Here is a 21,518-nt window from a genome sequence, read left to right as displayed (position 1 = left end):
TTGACCAGTCTCTCCTAAACCTGGTTTCCCGACAAAGGCATGCTCCTTAAGGCCATTTCCGTGCACAGCTAACAAACAAAGCTGTTCACTTGAAACCTGAGGCCAAAGTGAAAGGCAGTCCTGGTACGGAGGTGGTAAGGGACACATTTACCTGACCAGTGACACTGTATTAGGGTAACCAGATTGGGTTAAAGGTCAAAGGTTAGAGACTAGACGACCCAGGGGCTGAGGCCGAGCCTGTCCCTGAGTCCGTCCGTCTGACTGTCTGCCTGCCTGTCTGTCCTTCAGAGGGGCACTGTTGTGCGTAATACGGGGCCTTTTAATGTCCCCCTCCAGAAGGTAAAACACACACCAGTAAGTCCAATCACCTGGGGCTAGTTTATTTCGACACTATATCTACACTAGCAGGAGTACTGTTTGTATACTAGACTGTACACACAGATGACACTGCCAGTGACTGTCTTTTAGAAACCATACTGTATGTTGTCCAGCGTACATCAACTAGAGGGTTGAACAGCGATGTCGATGTCAAACTAAATCTGTAAAACACACATGACATATCCATGGCACAAGTATCATCGTTAAAAAAAAAAAAAAAAAAACACCAGCTTGTTTTTTTCCAGCCAGTTTCAAGCCTGTGTGACTTCATAAATCATGTGTAACATTCTATGGAATGTGGCACTAAACAAAAAAACGACAAAAAAACAATGAAAAACTAAATGACAAGTTTGTCCACTTTCTCTACTCTCATAACACTCAAAATGTGGCCTTGCTGAGTAGGACCAGGCATTCAAGGCACCGTTACGAATGGTAAAAGTGGAGCCAGACTGACAGGAGGTTCTAGAGGAGGCAGAGGTAGGTCTTTATGCTCACCCAGAGTCACCATAGGCTGGGCTCTGTCCTTGGGGAAGCCCCCCCTAGATTCCAGCAGAGGTCTGGTGGTAGCTGACGAGGCCTTGTCGTCAACTCCTGATAGATGCAATGGCTGTGGGCTGCTGTGACTGTGTGCAGCAAACAACACCATGTGCATCAAGTCAACAAATGCCTTTCCAAGAATGTGTTTGTCTTTGAACTTGTGAAACTGCATGATGACTTAGAGCTGACCCGATATGCTGTTATCAGAAGTTAACTTTATGTAACTGTAGCTGTCACATGAATGAATACACACACACACACACACACACACACACACACACACACACACACACACACACACACACACACACACACCCCTCCCTACTGGCCAACACCAGCCTCTTCTAAACAACAACAACAAGTGATGTTCAGATACTGAAAAGGGACGACTGCTATCTAAGAGTACTGCACACACATGCACGTCTACTGCATACATACCCTACAGTCCATTACAAACATACCCTACAGTCCATTACATACATACCCTACAGTCCATTACAAACATACCCTACAGTCCATTACATACATACCCTACAGTCCATTACAAACATACCCTACAGTCCATTACATACATACCCTACAGTCCATTACAAACATACCCTACAGTCCATTACAAACATACATGGACACTGTGAAACAGCAATGCTGTAATGCCTATATCTCTGTCTCTCTCTGACTCCTATCTCTTCAATCTCTTATTTCACTAAAGAGCTGTTCTCCACATAACATTGGACACACAGAGACAGAGAAGCTATAGGCTAGCAGCATTCACTCATAAAATATTAAAGATTTCACCTAGCCGGCACCTTTTTATGTTTCAAACGAGATCATATGACTGAAATAACAACATTTCTAACAATTGAACAATGTTGGTAACAAGGATTCATTGCAATAGAGATTTAGTAGCAGTAAGAGCAATTATAGGCTGCTAACTCAAAAAAAGCATCAAAGAAACTAAATTTAGAGGCAGAACACTCATTAAAATCCAGATCATTGAATGCAGCTCATTCAACAAGAACATTGAGTCCTCTTCACAAGGGGAGCATTTCAAGATCCAGAACGAGAAACCATGATTTTAACTAACTGCATGCCTGTATGACACTAAACCAAGCCCTTTAACTTTTGTGTGTGTGTGCGTGTGCGCATGTGTATGTGTATGTGTATGTGTATGTGTATGTATGTATGTATGCCTGACTTAGGTATAGGGAATGATAACAGCAACATCTAGTGGCCAGCTGAGACACTGTCACCAGGACCAGGCCCTGTGGCAGGTATCAAGTTGGAACCATTGCTTTTCACATAACACATTTTGGAATTTAAAATAAATCGGATTCCTTGACAAATCAAAAGCATCTTTGGTGGTTGATGTAGAATTGTGTTTTTCGGTAAGGCCAACCCCCCCAATGCAGAAAAGGCTACATTCTCAAACATTATCAACATTTTCAGCGCACATCATCATCATCAAAATTAAGTAGAACAAATGTCTCCAATCTCTGGAAACATCATAGGGGACACAAGCATAATTTATGAAAACTCAAAACAAAAAGCAAAAGGTCCTTTCTTAGCCAATTCAATATGGTATTTAGTGATCTAGCTATGAATAAGCCTTCATGATAAAGCAATCTCAACAGACCAGACAGAAAGAGCACTTCCATGTATGTCAGTTTCTGTGTGTGTGTGTGTGTGTGTGTGTGTGTGTGTATGTGTGCGTGTATGTATGTCATATGTCTGTGTGTGTGTGTGTGTGTGTGTATTTAGATACAGTATATGTTTCAAATTAGCACAGTCTACTGTAGCTGCTATGCCTGTCCTCCTGCATATGCTCCTGTCTAGCTTTGGGAGAAGTACTCCAGGACAATGCGGAGGTGCCCAAGACGGTCTTTGAGGGAGGTGAGGGAGAGCACGGTGGTCTGGTAGGCAGGGTCCAGCTGGAGGACAGACAGCAGCCACCAACACCAAGCGGGCCCGTTGAAAGAGGCCTGGGGGAGAGGACAGCAAAATCATAATAGGTTTATTCTATTTACCCAAAGCCATGGAAGTCAATGAAATATCACCCATGAGAAAATAAATAACCATAAGGTAAATGTGTGTGTGTGTGTGTGTGTGTGTGTGTGTGTGTGTGTGTGTGTGTGTGTGTGTGTGTGTGTGTGTGTGTCTGTGTGTGTGTCTGTGTGTGTGTCTGTGTGTGTGTCTGTGTGTGTGTCTGTGTGTGTGTGTGTGTGTGTTACAGTTTACATTTATGGCATTTAGCAGACGCCTTTATCCAAAACGACTTACAACAAATACATTTGTTCAAGTAAGTGAACCATCTATCCATCAGTTATCATAAGATAAAGTAATCAATGCTCGGACCAGGGGCTATTGGCAGTCACAATGCCAACATTTTTTTTATTTTTTTTTATTTATTTACAGGAGAGAAACTGTACAGGGGGGTAGTGGGGATGAAGAGGTCTTTAGGAGGGTCAGTTAAGATGTAGCCTGAAGAGATGGGTATTCAATCTACGGTGGAAGATAGGTAGTGACTCTGCAGTCATGACAGCAGTGGGAAGCTCGTTCCACCAGCAGGGGGCCAGGACATTAAAAAGCCGTGACCGAGTAGCGCGGCTGCTGCATCCACGTAGAGGCGGCCAGCCGAGGTGGAAGAGCGGAGTGATCAGGCAGGGGTTTGGGGGCTGACCATTGCTTGCAAGTAGTGTGTGTGTGTCCCTGTGTGTCCCTGTGTGTGTGTGTGTGTGTGTGTGTGTATGTGTGTGTTTGCTTTTGTTCACTTGCATGTGTGTGTGTGTGTGTGTGTGTGTGTGTGTGTGTGTCCGACCTGTATGTCTTCATCCTTGTCTGGCATGGTCCCGTACTGGCGGCTGATCTGCTCTCGGATGCGGCTGTTGAGCCGCTGGTACCAGTCCTCAGCCTGCTGGTACACACTGTCATGGAGCTCCTGCAGGACCTCCAACTCCTCCCCATCAGCCTGAGAAAGGGAGGAGATAGAGAGAGGGAGAGACAGAGGGAGAGAGAGAGTGAGAGAGAGTGAGAGAGAGAGAAAAAAAACACTTACTGTGTGGCTCAATTCAAGTACACAACAGGGAGGCTGGTGGATTTAAAACAATAGAAGGACGGGCTCATTGTCATGCATGGAATGGAATGTGGAATGGCATCATTGACGTCATGACAATGAGCATGACATGGATGCATTACAATGAGCCCGTCCTCCGATTTCTACCTCCACCAGCCTCCCCTGAATCACCACCCACTGAGCGGTTTCCTCTGTCGCTGTGAGTCAGGAATAGTTAACTCTTGTCAACAGTGTTTGACAGTGTGTTTTACCTCTCGGCAGCAATGACTGTTCTTTTCAACATAATCCTCAAAGCACACACATTGCCTCACTATCGCCAACTAGCCACCATAGTCGAGGGTATTATACAACTGTAGCGTCCGTCCTCACTTGCCCTCCGAAGGTGTGCCACTCCTTGAAAGCTGAGTACAGTTCCAACATTCCCTTTCTGGACGGTTGGCTGAGAAAAAAGCCAGTGAGGGCCAGGACAGGGTTCAGTTTCCCCAAAGCTCCTTAGCTTAAGTAGTACTTAATTTCTTCCGACAACCAAGCCAAAAAGCCCGCCAGAGAGTAACAGTTGTAAAAATCAATGTTTGTATGTCAAACTGCTGTGCGTGAAAGAACGAAATTAGTTAAATGAAGGACTTTGCTGGTCTAGGAGAGGCGTGGGCCTGGATCATCAAAGGAAATAAAACACTCCTCTACGCTAGGAAGCTTCAGGGAAACTGACCCCAGGGCTTAACGGGGATAACAGAGTACTCTCCAGATCTCACTATCATATAAGCCTGGCTTATATGATGCTATCTTGGCTGAAACAAAAACCTGAACACACAGGGGGCCTCCAGAATTGGAATATGTGATTGTGTGTGTGTGTACGTGTGTGAGTGTGAGTGTGTGTGTGTGTGTGTGTGTGTGTGTGCGTGTGAATGTGTGTGTGTGTGTGTGTGTGTGTGTGCGTGTGTGTGCGCCCTGGTGACTAACCTTGAGGTCCTCTAGGTACTCTATATCAGCGGTGTGGTATCCGTCTCTCTGTCCTCTCTTGGTCACTTTGAAGCGGCTGCCCCCCACCGCGTCCACATAGGACCGCCCGTCAGGCAGCACCTCTAGACTCAGGATCTCCAACAGACAGCCATAGTCTGCAAACCTGCGGGATGCACAACACACACACACACACACGTTAAACAACACACAGACAAACACTCAAAATCCTTTTATAGTCACATAGCTACAGACTACCTCTGACTAAAACCCACAAGTAAGAACACCTCAACCTCATAAACTACTACTCAATGGCCCATTAAGTGTGTGTGCGTGTGTGTGTTCTGGCTGATGTGCACACCACCATTTAAACATGCCATTCAACAGGAGAAGAAGACAAAGTGTGTGTGTGTGTCTGTGTGAGCGTGTGTGTTAGAATGTGTGTGTGTGTGTGTGTGTGTACCCTTTGCCGTGTTCGTAGCTGCACATGCCAAACTTCTTGGTGCCGGTGTCCATGCAACGCCGCATCATGAGGCGGTAGCGCGGCTCGAAGATGTGCAGCGGACACGGTACTCCTGGGTACGCCACCGTGCACACGAAGATAGGGATGTCCTTGGTCAGACTACAGGGTGAGAGAGAGAGACAGAGAGAGAGAGAGAGAGAGAGAGAGAGAGACAGAGAGAGTGAGAGTGAGAGAGAGAGAGAGAGAGAGACAGAGAGAGAGAGAGAGAGAGAGAGAGAGAGAGAGAGAGAGAGAGAGCGACAGAGAGAGAGAAAGAGTTCCAAAGTCAGGCTTTCTGTCTACCTCCAGTGTTCTCAATCCCTATCGCCACGGGGATGGGTCAGGTGACTTACTTGGAAAGTTCCGCCATCTCAGTCTCGTGGACCAGCTTCCGCTCAGCCAGCTGCACTGGGAACAGGAGAGTCATGATCTCCTGGAGCAGCACGGTCGGGTTGTACTTCCTGTTCTTGAAGTACTGGAAACAGGAAACAGGAAATCATTTCGTATCTCAGAGAATACAGGTCGAGTGGGATCCTTGGGATGACCCGACCCTAAATCCATACATAACCCTAACCCTAACCCCGACCTGAACCATTTCAAATCTCTGCTCCAATGGGGTAACATCAGAGTTGGGCTGTCCCAAGGATCCCACTTAGCATCTACCCTGAGATTATAGAGGTCCTAGAGCCCACCCCCCCCCCCCCCCGACCCCTAACCCCAGACCTGGACATAGGGCCCTAAGAAGAACAGAGGGATGGGGTGTAGAATTGTGTGAGTAGACATGAACCTCACCTCCTGCAGGGGCTGTTTGCAGAGTGGACAGCGGAAGTTGTGGTCCAGACTTCTCTCAATGCAGTTCTTACAGAATGTGTGTCCACAAGGCGTGGTGACCGGCTCGTAAAACAACCTGCACGGTACAACACATCACTCACAACACAGCATGGGAGAATCGACAACAACAACAACAACAACAACAACAACAACACTAGTACAATTCAATTTCTATGACACCACCTCCACCATACAGAGCCATAACCTGTAGACAGACAGACACACACACGTGCACGCACGCACACACACACACACAACCATACTGGTGCGCTCCAGCCAAGCACACTCACCTGATACAGAGGGGGCACTCGAAGTCGGACACAGTGAGAACACTCAGAGAAGTCCCTCTGTCCATGCCGCTCCCGCCTGAGGGAGGAGACAGACAGAGTCAGAGAACACAGACCAGCCATCGCTGTCTGGCTTAACATGACATGTATGTGCTTGCAGATTAGAAAACTGTGTGTGTGTGTGTGTGTGTGTGTGTGTGTGTGTGTGTGTGCGTGTGCGCGTGCATACGTGTGCGTGTGTATGCATACCCCGGCTGTGCTTCTCCTCCTTCCTCATCATCAGCTCCTCGTCTTCCTCGGGGGTGGGCAGGAAGGAGACCGCTTGGCAGAGGCTGAGGCAGCACTCAGTGCTAGTGCCATGCTTCACTTTAGACCCCGTCTGACACACAACAACAACAACAACAAGGGTTACAATGAGAAAAACAGAAAACCCATTTAAACCTTTTCTCACTACGACAGAAGAATAGCGCATTTAATTTCTTATATCTAAATGTTGCTAAACTTAGTAGAATGCGCATTCACACAGACTACCAGCTGGGCCTGGAAGAGAGGATCCAGCTGTGCGCTCTCATCATGTCCTGATCATTGTTGTCAACAGCAAGCTGCAGTCAATCTAGAGACAACCTTTAATTTATTTACTTTACTTCATTTAAGTAACACAAACAGTACCTGCTCTTCTCCTCCTTTCCCGCCGCTCCCCTCCTCTCCCTCGTCCTCTTGGGGGTATCTGAGGCTGTCGGTGTGTGTGTGTGTGTGTGTGTGTGTTGTGGGACCCTGGGAGCTGGTGAGGCTGGTGATGGGGCACGGGTCCCTCAGGTACTCAGACACCACCTGTAGGATCCGGGGCACCTCCTCTGGCACCGCCATGCCCTCCGCCTCCAGTATCTACCTCATCCAGACGCCATCCAGGGAAAAGACGAGACACATGTGGGTCACGATTACAGTTCAGTCCAGGACACTTGCGTCGGTTTAATCATCTTTCATGAAAATGGTAATACAAGTTTGGCGTAACTGAATGGCTCCACTCTGTATTGCTCCCTGCCTGAAATTGAAATATCATAAAATACTAAATAACATAAGCAGGGAGCCCATACTATCACCCCCCCCCCCCCCCCCGTAGGTAGGTAACTACAGAGCGACCAAGCAGGTGGAGGCTGGGGCCAGTGGCGTTACACTGTTTAACCATGGTGGAATGTTGCATACACGTTCTGTTCTTTTAAGCCTTGTCCCTGAGACGCGTGGTGATGTTTCGCATACGCGTGATGAGCCTGACGGACCGCTGCGCCGTTCGACTTCAAAGTGTCCCGTCTGAACTTCCGTTTGTCACTGGCGTGCCATGCGCATCAGGGTGGAATTGGGGGCGAACACATGGGAATGGAATGTGAATGTGAAAAATCCTTTTGCCGTGCTTTTTTTTTTTGGGGGGGGGGGGGGGGGGCTGAACGCAAGCGAACTCGCTGAAACAGATTCCGTCTCTGCTTAAAGAAGTTGTGTTTACGTCGCCGAGAGGACCGTTCACACAGAGTATTCTGGACAGCAGAGCAGAGGGACAACAGAGTAGAGGGCTAACTCAGTTGTTAGCCAATAGCCAAGCTAGGTATGGCATTACAATTACGGATATTACGTATACAGAATTGTTTTATTACCTCATCGTTATACTTATAATTGACATGATAATATGAATGATTATTATGATTGATGAAATTAATTCATAGATTAACCATACATGCTGCACACCAAGATGTTTCTGCAGTTCCTGGTGTGAACCGTGTGACTAGAGAAGAGAGGAGAGGAGAGGCAGGCGACCCAGCGGACAGCAGGTGATTTTGGAGCACGTCCACTACCGTTACCTAACCTTGTTCCACGTCATTCCATTAGCAGCACTTATCCAACCTCAGACAACCCCCACACTGTTCGCTTGTTGTTTGTCCTTCCATTTCTGGCTGTCGTCCTAGCCGTTGGCAGACCCCCCACACAGCAACTCAGTGAGACACAAAAACACCCCGTGAGACACAAGAGAGAAACAATGAGACACAGTGAAGCAGTGAGACCTGCACCTTTTTAATCTGGCTCTTGGCAGGAACAAAGTCGGCCTGGAGCTTGAGACAGCGGTGGAATTGGATGAGAGCCTCCGTCTGCCTCCCCATCTCCAGAAGGACATTCCCTTTACGAAAGAAACCCTGGAGAGAGGGGGTGGGGGTGGGGGGTAGAGAGAGAAAGAAAAAGAACGAGCAGAACATAAGGAAAGGACGCCACTTTTGAATACTGAGATACAAATCTAAAATAAAACTGATACTGTGTCACATTGTCCTCTGTCAGGGTTCATAAACCACAGAGGGGAGGTCAAATACGTAAGCATACCAGATACCGCCTTATAACACAACCACTATGAGGATGTTACACAAACCTTGTTTGCTGCTGTTAGGCCTATCAGCCACCCACTAGAGTGGAATGATTCACTGACATGATGACATAAGTGGCTGTTTGCGTAAGGTCATAAATGACATACATGTAACATCTACAGAAACTCAGGCAGAAAAACAAACCGCAAACAGGTCAACACGGAAACTGTGGATGCACAGTATTATTGTTCAACTCACCATGTGACTCACGCCCTACATTATGATCTGGGCAATGGTGATTGAAGATGTCTATCGTAAACCCCTCAAGAAAATTCACAAACTTAAGCACAACCGATGGCAAGTTGCCAATATGAGCAGTGGGAACCAGTCACACCTGATTAACTTAGAGTCTTCAACATGGAAATTAGGCGTGCGAGTGCGAGTGCTGAGCTGGCACATAAGCCTCCGCATACAGCTGTTTCCCAGAGGCAGAGTTGACCACCCTGTATTCTGACCTGTGACATACGTATTAACCCTCCCGGTTCTCACCTCGGTCCAGTTAGGACGTGCGCAGCAGAGGTCATCCAGGTCCCTCAGGGAGTCTGAGAAGCACCTCAGCCCCATACTGGCCTCTGCTCTCCACACCTTCAGACTCACATCCTCTGGGGCTAGAGGGGGCGCAGAGGAAGAGAGAGGGAGACAGAGAGAGAGGAAGAGAGAGAGAGAGAGAGAGAGAGAGAGAGAGAGAGAGAGAGTCATGACACACAGTCAGGGAAGTCTTAATTTCTGTGATGACACAAACAAGGTAATATCAGAACAGTTAGCTTGGGTTTAGATATCGCTATGGCTTGAACAGAGGACTGCAACTTAAACAACAGGGACGGATAGGCACTCACATAGCGCCTACCCGTCCGTTGCAATTAGGCAAAACATAATCCTGACGATGGCTCAAACTCAGAAACCTGGTCTGTTTTTGTTTTGCCTCTTCTGATGAGAATAATCATGAGAAACCTTTCATCTCTTTGATGAGAGCAGATCTGCAACAACGTGACCTAAAATATACCACAATTCGGTCTCTTGTAAACAATCTGAGACTCTTATCTACACTGACATGCGCCCTGACATTCCTGAGGAGTCTTCAGGCGGGGTAACAGTAGCAAAGACTACACACCTATGTAACTGGCATTCCACCTGGTCCGTAAACTGTATGTGTGTGTGTGTGTGTGTGCGTATGACTGTGTGTGTGTATGTGTTTGTGTGTGTGTGTGCGTGCGTATGACTGTGTGTGTGTGTGTGTGTGTGTGCGTGCGTATGACTGTGTGTGTGTGTGTGTGTGTGTGTCCATGTGTATCCTGTATTACACAAGTCCTAGAGTGCAATGCGCAAAGGAAACTGGCAGGGCTGAATTGGATTGGAGGAGAAAATAGGCATGTAGATGCCTCACTATTAACCTTATGTGGCAGTAAACAACCACGCATCTAGTCTGCCACCACCGCACCAACAACATCAGAAGAGCTGTTTCTAGTGTATCGCCGTATAGAAGTGTATACTGATCATCACAACCCAGGGGATACAAAGCCAGGTCAAACAGATGACACAAGAAACTAAAATGCAACAGAGAAGAGATGGGTAAGTCTTTGGCCACGGGCATTACCGGTAGTAATACTAACTACTGCTAAGAATGTCATCCATTGCCAGAACTTGAAGCGTGGCTTTGGTTATGTACAGTAAACAGTTGTCAACAATAACTCGCTGCCCTGCCTGTCAGAGAAAAGTATTTCACTGTAGGGATAACTAGAAAGCCTGTTTTCAAAACAATGAACTCACAGCTGGTGTCTAATGTTCCTGTCTGTCCGTCAGTCAAGTGACAGCAGCATCGAGTTTCAAGTTTCAGGTTTCTTTGAGTTTAAACCTGCATTTTCTCACAGGGTCACAACACACGTTACATTTAGATAAAAACCCACACATGGTATAACAATTATGAGGGTATGTGTGTGAGAATTGTTGCATGGCTCGGGCCTTCGTGGGAACCTACATGGGAGTGTGTGCGCAGGGGAGAAATACATACGTGTGTCTGTGTGTGTGTGTGCGTGCATGTGTGTGATTGTCATTCCAACACTGCAGCAATTCTATCAGTTGGTCTCACAGAAGTTGTTCTATGCTACTAAATTGCATTTGACAGAAGCTTTGATCTCTCACTGGAATGTCTGTGATGCTCTCAGAAATAAGGCCAACTAACCAATCTTCCTGGACAGAAAAAGCTTCAGCTGGTGTACTAGGACACACCTTATTGACGTGTAATTCACAGCTTATTGACATGCAATAGACACAAGCAGATCTGGATCATATAAACATGTAATATGTTGTCTATCTTTGAACATGCCTGTTGTTTATTAACCATGTCATATGTTGACAGTGATATATGTTCCAGAGAGGTGAGTCAAAGCCAAATATGCAATATCACAACAATTCATATCTGGTTTATGATACCAGGTATGTCAACAGCAGACAGAGATATGTGTGGATTAATCATCAGACTACATTATGATTCTGGTAATAACAGATTGATGTAGCTGCTGTGGGCTATGCCTACAGTGTTGTATGTCATAAAGGACTGATGTAACTGTTGTGGGTTAGGCCTACATTGTTGGGTGACATCTTCCTTTTCCACAGAGGGATGGATGTAAGTATAACTCTTTCCTATCATTGATCCATGGAGGCTCCAGGTAAAAATTGGAGGACGGTAGGTAGAAATCAGTGGAGGTAGAAATCAAGGATGGTAGATAGAAATGTTAATGCATTTTAATGCATGGAATGGAATGAGGAATGGTATCAAACACACGTTTTTGTTCATTCCTCATTCCATGCATTACAATGAGCCCGTCCTCCGATTTCTACCTCCACCAGCCTCCCCTGATCACATCTCCAGGCCTTCATAAATTCATTATCAACTGGCTAATTATCTGGACATGGTTACGAAAGTAAATCCCTGTTCAGGATTTCAACATCTTGCTCCCTCACCGCCTATCATTCCAGGTCAGTGTATGAATGAGAGGGAACTAGGAGGGCAGCGTGGTAGACAGTTAGGACGGAACACCAGACTACTACCGCGTCTCTTACATAGTCAACCGCCGCTGCCATGCTCTGCACGAAGTAGTAGTCATGTAAGAAGAGCCCCTGGTAGGAACAGCATGGCAGCGGCGTTAGACTATGTAAGAGGCGCAGTTCTCTCTAGGCCTATTGCCTACTGCCCTTGGTGCTGTTTTAGGGATAATGATACTTGTCGGTGAATGATAAAATAGTAATGCCGTTGCAGGGTTTAAAGGAGCTCAGTGTAAATATAATGTGCATATTTTTCTAAAGCGTATTGGCTGAAGTTGGTTTCGCGAACATCTGTACGGTGTTATCTTGCGTAATCTGGGTTTGTAGGTCTAAGTGCCGGACAGAGATTCCATGTTATACAATGTATACATTTGATTACACAATACATTTGATTACGTGTTACACAACGTATACACTTAAGCATCGGCCTGTAGCATACTCCATGGGTTGCGTAAGGACCTCCCCAACTCACATTAGTTCAGATGATCGTTATCAGACCCCTTACCTAGTTCTATCCCCTCATCGGCGATGCGTAAAGCTTTTGCAAACTCGCTGTTTTTTAGCTTCTCTTGGATATGGCACTTCATCTTTGTCTCTTCAGGGCAGCATTTTTCAATGATGCTGATCATCAAAACATTGTTCTTAATGTTTTTCGCATCTCTCTGTTTCAATCTCTCCTTGCAAACTGGGCATCTAGATGGCAAATATGCCCCCAAGCATCTACGGCAAAACGAATGACCGCACGGCATGGTCGCCGGTTCACACATTAGGAATAGGCAGATTGGACACTCCAGAAGATCCATGGTCGCAGGTTATGTCACCAAGTCAGTTCTCTCAAGGGAAAGTAAAGTGAATTCTTTTTCTCGGGTTTAATGATTAGGCTATGGACGGTGAGATTTTTCCGTCACACGCAACATTGACTGGACGGGTTAAGTAACGCACTGAGGAACAAAAAACGAGATGCAGCATATGGGTCCCTATTTAATCACATCTAGCCGACACTCAGCTTCCCTGGAACTGCTGCTGCTGGTCTCTGATCTAAACACAACGACATGCAAGCTGCGAAACCTGACACAAGTCTTCCAGGATAATTCCCTCCGACGCAAACTTTGCCTTACAATATCCCAATTCATTCATAGGCGTTATGCATTGTCAAGCATAACTTAGTCTTTGGTTTGTGACACGTAACGTCTTCCCTTTTGGAGCATGATGATGAGTAGAAACTCCCCGTTTTAGTCCGAACGCGCGCTTTGCTCGCCTTTTGTATACGGCTCCGAACTCCATCAACGCCAGAGGAATAAGATCAGAATTAGAACACCGAACCCGCGATTCACTTCCCTGTACCGTAAATTCGGCAGGAGTGTCTGCTTCTGGACCAGAGGCATTATATGAAGAGGTACAATGCCAGGTCAGTGTGACACCATTACGTTACATAAATAAAGATCATGTGATGCGGTAGCAGACGAGCTATTGGTCGAGAGCTCGGCGTTCCACCCTGTTGTGAAACCAAAGGATGCCGAGTTTCATAACACAATTTCTGCGACGGGGAGTCGGTGTTCCTTTTGTGTTCAACATCAACATAACTGTACCTTCAAGTGAACGAGTTACATATCTCACCAACTCAATTATGGTGACATCGGTAATTCTGTTATAACGTACTGAAGATAATAGTTCACAGCCCATAGGCTTATGAAAGAAGTCTGCTTGAGAGGAAAGGGGGGTTGGCAGACACTCACTAGATATGTACATTGTTTGCCAACTCAATATTTTTATTATAAAATATGATTAAACATTTTGAGAAACTTGGAATCCTCATCGTTGGGCCCTCATACTCAAACCAGAAATGTAATGCAGCAAATTAACTCTATTCTTCTGCATGTTTCAAATGCATGATTATTACAGCATAGCAACTTTGACATTCCATGTTCTGCAAACACAACAAAGAAAGATCTTTGAAGATGTTGGCTTATGCCTCCCCCTCAGGGGTTCCTTGGAAACGAGTTGTTCATAACCTGTAAAGAAGCACTAACATCGTCAAAATAAACTTTGTGTAAAAGAAACTAGCCTGTTCTAGCTGTTGCACTTGGCTTTACTAAGCCACGATGGATGCAGAGTAGCTTTACAGTCAGTGTTATAACATCTTCTGTAATTTTCTCCATTGCATAGGTCACCGTGTCAGGTGTAATCCCATGTTCATCAGAGCTGTTTCTGGGTCAATGGCGTGTGATATCCCATGTACTTGGCCAGGAGGACTAAGAGCAATGGGTAGTAAGACCTACATTTATAGACACTTGCACACACATTCACTCTTGACTCTCAGTCTACACAGCCTCCTGTCAGAATGTGAAGGAGACTGGATGGACACATAATGCCCCTTTCGTTTGAATACAATCTAGGAATCCTCACCGGTCAAGCACTGCAGCACCACAATTTCAAAACTCTACTCGAGACCATTGCAAATTTCCAATAGTATTTCCAATAGTATTTCCAATAGCTTCACTAGTTTATCCCAAAAACAAATTTGCTCTGCTTCTGTGCAAAACATACAATATTACAGCTGCATGTATTTGTACAATTAAATGAGGCTACAATGTCCTCCTCTGCATTCATTCTGGTGTTATGAGCTATGAAGAAAAGTAAACATGCCAGCCGAGAATGCATGCTCGGCTTTTTCTTTTTTAACAATGGCAATTCAGATTCATACCTGTGTGGAGGAATTAGGGGATGTTCCATGTTAGTGTTACAGGTTGGACCTGACTAAAGTGCACTTACATAAGCCTGCAGTGCCAGTCCAGACTCAGTCTACGTTGTGTAAGGTTTTAATTTCCTTGTTACCATCTATCTGAGTACAGCTCAGCGAATATGCTAGATATCACGTTGCTGTTACATAGCATAGCCTAGGTCATCCAACACTGTAAACATAGTTAGTATTTTTGTAACAGCCCAGAGGGGTTAGGGTGTGTGGGGGGGGCTTTGCCAGTACATAACTACCTGCACTGGCTTTGCCAGTACATAACTACCAGTACATAACTACCTGGAGGTAATACATAACTACCTCCTCTCTCCATAATACCATGTGCAAGTCATAGTGACATTTGTTTCATACAACATGTACACAAGTATCAATAGTAGAGACTTGGGAGTTTGAGTCATGGGAACATTTTTGAGTCATGAGAAAGTCTGAGGCTCTATAATATATATCATGCCCTTATGTTCCTACATTCATGTTTGTTCCACCGGGAGACCCTTGGCCTAAAGTTTTCAGATGTTATCTTGTGACCGAAGTACACAAAGCCAATGTTTCTCAAGTGAAGACAGGCCCTTTCTCAATTGTTAGAAACGTGATTCTCCTCTAATGCGTTTTGAGTAGGAAGCGAGTGGAGGACGGAGGTGAGGAATCATGTTTCTAACGATTGAGAAAAGGCCCCAGTTTTCAGTCATAACCCAAAAGGAATCAGCTGCAACTCACCATTTAGGACACTTACAGACTCATGCTTAGGTTTGAAGAAAAAAACAAATGTGATATTTGATGGCAAAATGTCTAGAGCCTAACCATTATTACTACCAGAAGAGCTCGGACATGAATGGGAGATTGCTTTATTGAATGTATTATCAAAACTGAATTCTATGAGCATCCTCCGTACCCAAGTTTCTGCTTTCACACTGTGTGTGTGTTCTCCATTACACAAGTTGAATCTGAATTAAATGTGTTGACTTTGGGAAAACACTAACAAAATGTCAATAAACGATTTGAACTATAAACATACAAAAACCAAAAAAATCTGACCGGGATCAACACACAAAAACAACTCTAAATACAAAGCTCAGGCAATTTCATCGATAATACTGCACATGGCAGCATCTTTGTCCCACACTTTGTCCCTCTTAGTGGCAGCCATGTTCTTGTCCTGCTGCACTACAGCCATACAGCTGGTCCCTGCCTCCTCCATATCCATAGGTTCTGTTTTCAGTCTGGGGGCTAACCCCACAGACCCTCCAGACCCAGACACACACCTAGCCCCATCCCCTGCCCCGTTGGGGCCCTCCGTCAGGGGTAAGTCCTCAGGCAGAGAGGCCAGGCAGCCCTGGATCATCTCCACCACCCTCTCCAGGTGTTTCTGGAACCTCTCAGCAGTCTCCAGCCTCTGTCTCTTCTGCACCTCCATCATCACTCTCAGGGTCTCCCTGGCCTGGTGCGGCCGGTACTCGTTTATGAGGTGGTGCATGTGGACAAACAGCAGCTTCAGATCCTCCAGCTTCTCCTCACGCTTTATACTGCCGGGGCTCTTGATCAAGATGTCCAGGAGGTCCAGGAAGTTGACCAGGATGGACATGTTGAGCTTCTTCAGCTCTCGCTTGTGGTCAAATTGCATGGGGTGGAGCCGCTCAATGCCCTGGCTCTCCAGGGGGCGTATGATCAGGTCGTCACATTGGAACTGGTTGCCAAACATCATGTAGCTGTCGCGGATGGGCGGAGGGGGCTTGGGGGCCAGGCCCTTGCGGATGTTGTCATCAGTGTACCCATTGATGTACTGCATGGGCGGGGGTGGCAGGGCGCTCACCTGCTGCGGTTCACCCATGATGGAGGCCTGGGAACATAAAATTACAATCGCTTACACACCAAGACTGTGACAACAAAGCTAGTATTATTCTATATTTCTGTCGTCAGACAGAAAGCTTGTCAAAAGAGCATAATACATTTAAATTACTGGGGTTGTGGTGGCAATAACTTGCCGACTTGTGAACTAGCTAGAAAGCTGGTTGTGTGGAATAGAATAGGACAAAACTAGCTTACCAGCTTCCACTGTAAGCTAAATAGTCAAAAGTCTTCCGAGGACTAAAACGCAGCTAAGAGGACTAAACACACTCGCATATATTATTTTATAACTACTCAGATCTAACCAAATGATAACTTAGCTGGCTGATCTCGCATCTAAAATAGCTATATGTAGCTACCAATGCTACCTAGCTACTGTAGCAGGATAGCAAAGCATGTTAGCTTAGTGGATTTGGAAGTCGGTTCACAACACAGATCAATAAATGGGCGACCAAATTGCCAATTGCACGTACCTTAGAATAGAGTCCTCAAATACGGTTATAACTATAGAATAATTTAGCCACAACAATTATCGCTTTTCATAAGACATTTGGAGCTAAGTACTGCTGGTTGAAGAGCAAGCGGGGTTTTTTCGTCGTAGGTTTTTGTGTTTTTCCTCCATGCTCTGTAATCCTATTGGCTGCACATTCGTTTGACATGATTTGTTGATTGTGCGGATTGGACCGTTGGTCTCTAACAACACAGACGTTTATAGGGTGTTGCAACATGGAGGCGGCTTCAAATCATGTCATTTGATATGAAGGGACAATGTGTTGCAACTTGTACATTTACATTTACATTTATGGCATTTAGCAGACGCCTTTATCCAAAGCGACTTACATTTGTTTAAGTACGTGAATCATCTATACATCAGTCATCATGAGAAAAAAAGTAATCAATGCTCGGACTTGTATCCATCTCATCTCGATGCGTTCTAATACAATGCATCCAACATGTATTGCTGTGTAGATAGCATATCAGGTCAAAAAGCTAATCTATAGCCACCATGTAACGAACTACCTATGTTGTTTTAATATTGGTCAACCAGCCCTTTGTTTGCAACCATATCATATATTGGTTATATAGTATCTTATGATTGATAATACATGTTTTATCATTGGCTATATCAAGACCTGATTGTCAAAGTAGCATATATCATGAAATGCAATGTCTTTAGAGTTCTTATTCTCAATCTTTTGACATAGCAAAATATTCAGCATATTCACCAAATTTTAAATGTATTTGAAAAATGTATTGTCAAAACGTGTGTATGCAAAGTGTGTGTGTGTGTGTGTGTGTGTGTGTGTGTGTGTGTGTGTGTGTGTGTGTGTGTGTGTGTGCATCAAGGAAGTGGTTCACCTACAGTATCGTACGAAAAGTCATGACACACCACTCATCCATTTCCCTTTTATCTTCTCTCTCCCTCTATGTGTTTAGTTTTCTTCTACCACAGCCCAGCTCTGCGTCTCTCCGTCTGTGTAGCTGTTTACTATGTACCCCAGGGTTATCTTGAAGGGAACTCTGATCAAGAAATCTCAACAAAAGCGAAGGACCTCACCCTGCAATTATAAGGAAAGGTTTTTTGTCTTAGACACACAGGACTTGACCTATTCTGAGCGTCGACCTGGGGTAGGTTGATAGATTTAAGTGAAACGTTCTTCTTGATTTGAATGACTACAATGAATTAACTATTATGCTTAAGTTCTGTGTTAATGGCTTGTTCATAAATTACTGGCATCATATTGCTGACAAACATTATTTTATCTAAAGTATCGCAATACTGTATGTCTGTACAATTAAGTCTTGATTTGGAAATAGTTTGTGAAGGTATCAAGAAATCCTGCTTTCGTTATTATATTACCTAGGTTGTATTCTTACAGTATGTGTGGAAAACAATAACGAAGATCTGTATCCATATTCAGAAAAAGCCCTGTCAGAAAGGCTGTATTGAGCTCTCCAAGATCAAGTATGTGGAGAGTGTGTGTAGTGATGTTCCCATACCATGCAGCAACAAGTACCCATTCCAGGTGAGAGACCCATTCACCTCAAATCTACTGAAACTCTGTCATAGAATAATACAATTCACTCACCAGGGTTTGGGCCAAGTGCCTTTGAATTCACGAGACTGACATTGACATAAATTGACGTGTTGTTTGTGAGTTCAAATTGTGTCTTTGTATTTGTTAGGGCTAGGGTTAGATGATTTTCACATGTATTTACAGTCTTTGATTTTAATTTATTGGCACTATACATGTAGTGACTCTGTAATTACTACAGTAATAATCGTGTGTCAACATGTTGTTACCTAGTGCTTGTGCTCTACAGGTTGCCCATGACAATTATTACCTCTACATTTTTGCCCCGGACAACGACAATCGTCAAAAATGGGTCCGAGCTCTAAAAGAGGGTGAGCAATTATATAGAGTTTCAAACATAAACGTCACTTTGGCCTTGCATCAAGTAACTTCTTGATAAAACTGACATTATCTCATGGGTAACATTTCAAATAAAAGCATCTATTTCAGATGTTACAAATTAAGGTATTAGGTTAGTATACCTGTATACTCTATTCATATTTTAACTTACAGCATATGCCTTATACTGCGTTCATATTTTTCTTTCCCAATGAAGAGACAAAGCATAATAATTTAGCGTTGAAGTACCATCCAAACTTCTGGATGGATGGTAGGTGGAGATGTTGTTACCAGACGGAAAAGCTGGCGACAGGGTGTCAGGAGTACGACCCTACGGGACACGGTACGTATCCTCATATACTGTAGTTTTAGCCTCACAGAGGAATCAGATTTCAGGGGTCAATTCCATTCCAATTCCTGCCCATAATGTGACATTTACATTTTTTCAGTTATAATACAATTAGCTTTTGAAATTAATCTCAACCCTGTTTTTGGAGTTTTTTGAAAATGTTACCTAAATACAAAATGAAGATGAAAAAAAAAATGTGTCACATTTTGCAAAACAATGTTCTGCTGCTTATTCCTCCCCAGCCTCCAAAAAGCCTCTCCCGCCAACCCCGGACCCAGAGGTATGAGTCCTCTCTACACAGACTTAAATACATACTTCCCGTGCTAAGCTTATCTTGTGGTCATAGCTATCGTCTATACACTATTTCCACTGTAACTGACTCTTTCCAAATGTCAGCTGTCAAATTTGACTCTTGTAATCATATATATATATACAGTACCAGTCAAACGTTTGGACACACCTTCTCATTCAATGGTTTTTCTTTATTTTTATTATTTTCTACATTGTAGATTAATATTGAAGACAACAAAAATATGAAGGAACACATATGGAATTATGTAGTAAACAAAGAAAGTGTTATAAACAAACCAGAATATGTTTTATATTTTACATTCTTCAAAGTAGCCACCTTTTGCTTTGATGACAGCTTTGCACACTCTTGGCAAGTTTGTGTCCAAACCCAGTGTGTTCAGTGTTTCTCCTCTGTCTCTCCATCAGCAGTGCCTATGTGATCCAGGCCAGACAGTGGTGGTGGCTCTCCAGGACTACTCTCCTCAGGAAGACACAGACCTGCCACTACAGAAAGACCAGGAGTACATCCTGACTGACAGCTCTCATTCAGACTGGTGGACTGTGCAGGATGGTCAGGGGTAAAGAGACCAGTGGACCTGATTCACTAAGCGTTTGCATCATAGTGCAATTTAATTTGCACCTGTTGGTTTTTCCCCCCAAAGAGAATTAAGCATAAAAATGTAGGGCAAACAGGTCAAATGAAGGTTAAGAGAGGGGCCTTCATATCTTCAGATATTTAAAATATTTAAATAAAAATGCAAATGTAGACAGTTTCATGTTTTATCTCGTTAGCACCATGATGCAAAACGCTTAGTGAACCAGGACCTGTGACAGCTAACGGTTATCAATGATAGACGCTGGTCTTGCATTCAACACATGGGTTTGGTTGCTTATGCATCTGACACAATCAAATAACAATCCTGTGAGATCGCATGCATTTGTATTGTAATCATCTATCTATTCTCTGTCCTATCCTTCAACAGAAACACAGGGTTTGTCCCCAGCACGTACGTTGCTGAGAAATGTGGCAGCAACTTCAACAGATTTGAGTGAGTCTGATATACACTACAATCACTTTTTTTTTGGATTTCATAAGAAGTGTCTACTTTTCAATTTCCTGAGTATTTCTCATTTGTTTGAATGTGACTAATTTGCTCTCTTTCAGATGGTATAACAAATTCATAACCAGAGGCAGAGCTGAAGAGCTGCTGATGAATGAGGTAAAATAACTCAAAAGACTTCTGTCTGCTGTAGAGGAGAGGGTCCAAACTATGGGTCTCTGTCAATTAAAACCATCATCATGTTATCATGATTAGGCAATAGCGGGTCTGAATTGACATGCAGTTAATTGTTGTACAGTGTTGTTTCATTAAGTACTTGACTCCAAATCCACCCTAAAGGGTAAAACCTAGATATCTGGATATCGGGTTAGATTGAATATGACTGTGCCTTGTCCCGGCACGGATGCAAAAGCTGCATTTGCAGGATGAATATGCATATGCAACGCACGCACGCACACACACACACACACACACACACACACACACACACACACACACACACACACACACACACACACACACACACACACACACAGAGTGAAACATGCGATTTGCAGTCGCCTAACCACAGAGTCTGCTCAGGTTGGGAACTTCCTGTCGTAAATGTGTCATGCTGGGTCTGACAGGCGTGGGGTGACAGTGATATGGTATGGTTCGGTCCCCGACTCACAGGTGCTGTGTAGTCTCACAGTGCCCCCATTTGCTGAGTTACGGCCCCCATACACACCAATTCAACATAAACAAGCATGTACTGTTACTCTAAATCATACACAATATTATTGCCTACATCATGAAATTAA

At 44.5% G+C, this 21,518-nt stretch overlaps 3 protein-coding genes across 4 annotated transcripts in view; 1 reads left to right on the top strand and 2 right to left on the bottom strand.

The window, feature by feature from the left end:
* Window positions 1–2,583: 2,583 nt before the first annotated feature.
* Window positions 2,584–13,430, bottom strand: lonrf4 (LON peptidase N-terminal domain and ring finger 4). The gene is made up of 12 exons (XM_083685862.1): window positions 12,512–13,430; window positions 9,454–9,572; window positions 8,620–8,742; window positions 7,232–7,447; window positions 6,812–6,941; window positions 6,566–6,641; window positions 6,237–6,351; window positions 5,798–5,919; window positions 5,406–5,564; window positions 4,946–5,108; window positions 3,731–3,880; window positions 2,584–2,894 (listed from the first exon to the last, which is right to left on the bottom strand). The coding sequence occupies exons 1-12, from the start codon at window positions 12,807–12,809 to the stop codon at window positions 2,745–2,747; spliced, it is 1,821 nt and encodes a 606-aa protein (XP_083541988.1). The 5' UTR covers window positions 12,810–13,430; the 3' UTR covers window positions 2,584–2,744.
* Window positions 13,431–15,587: 2,157 nt separating this feature from the next.
* On the bottom strand, window positions 15,588–17,213 carry med7 (mediator complex subunit 7). Its single transcript, XM_083685877.1, has 2 exons — window positions 17,077–17,213; window positions 15,588–16,595 (listed from the first exon to the last, which is right to left on the bottom strand). The coding sequence occupies exon 2, from the start codon at window positions 16,584–16,586 to the stop codon at window positions 15,831–15,833; it is 756 nt and encodes a 251-aa protein (XP_083542003.1). The 5' UTR covers window positions 16,587–16,595; window positions 17,077–17,213; the 3' UTR covers window positions 15,588–15,830.
* Window positions 17,214–18,010: 797 nt separating this feature from the next.
* Window positions 18,011–21,518, top strand: part of itk (IL2 inducible T cell kinase) — a 7,391-nt gene continuing 3,883 nt past the window's right edge. The window contains exons 1-8 of one of the 2 annotated variants that reach the window (XM_083686631.1): window positions 18,011–18,232; window positions 18,526–18,630; window positions 18,929–19,010; window positions 19,235–19,360; window positions 19,609–19,646; window positions 20,087–20,235; window positions 20,641–20,706; window positions 20,823–20,877. In XM_083686631.1, the coding sequence (XP_083542757.1) occupies window positions 18,095–18,232; window positions 18,526–18,630; window positions 18,929–19,010; window positions 19,235–19,360; window positions 19,609–19,646; window positions 20,087–20,235; window positions 20,641–20,706; window positions 20,823–20,877 (759 nt within the window). In that variant the 5' untranslated portion in view covers window positions 18,011–18,094. Of the gene's footprint in view, window positions 18,233–18,525; window positions 18,631–18,928; window positions 19,011–19,234; window positions 19,361–19,608; window positions 19,647–20,083; window positions 20,236–20,640; window positions 20,707–20,822; window positions 20,878–21,518 lie in introns of both variants that reach the window. The other variant, XM_083686630.1, reaches the window with a different exon arrangement.

Source organism: Argentina silus (genome assembly GCF_951799395.1).
Source record: "Argentina silus genome assembly, chromosome: 15".
Lineage (NCBI taxonomy): Eukaryota > Metazoa > Chordata > Actinopteri > Argentiniformes > Argentinidae > Argentina > Argentina silus.
This window is presented reverse-complemented; position numbering and strand designations above follow the sequence as displayed.

Coding starts and splice junctions, on each gene's coding strand:
- lonrf4 (XM_083685862.1), bottom strand. CDS start 12,809: ATGGATCTTCTGGAGTGTCCAATCTGCCTATTCCTAATGTGTGAACCG. Junction 5,920..6,236: donor GCAAACAGCCCCTGCAGGAG/GTGAGGTTCATG, acceptor TCCTGTTTCCAG/TACTTCAAGAACAGGAAGTA. Junction 3,881..4,945: donor AGTACCTAGAGGACCTCAAG/GTTAGTCACCAG, acceptor TCCCTTTCTCAG/GCTGATGGGGAGGAGTTGGA.
- med7 (XM_083685877.1), bottom strand. CDS start 16,586: ATGGGTGAACCGCAGCAGGTGAGCGCCCTGCCACCCCCGCCCATGCAG.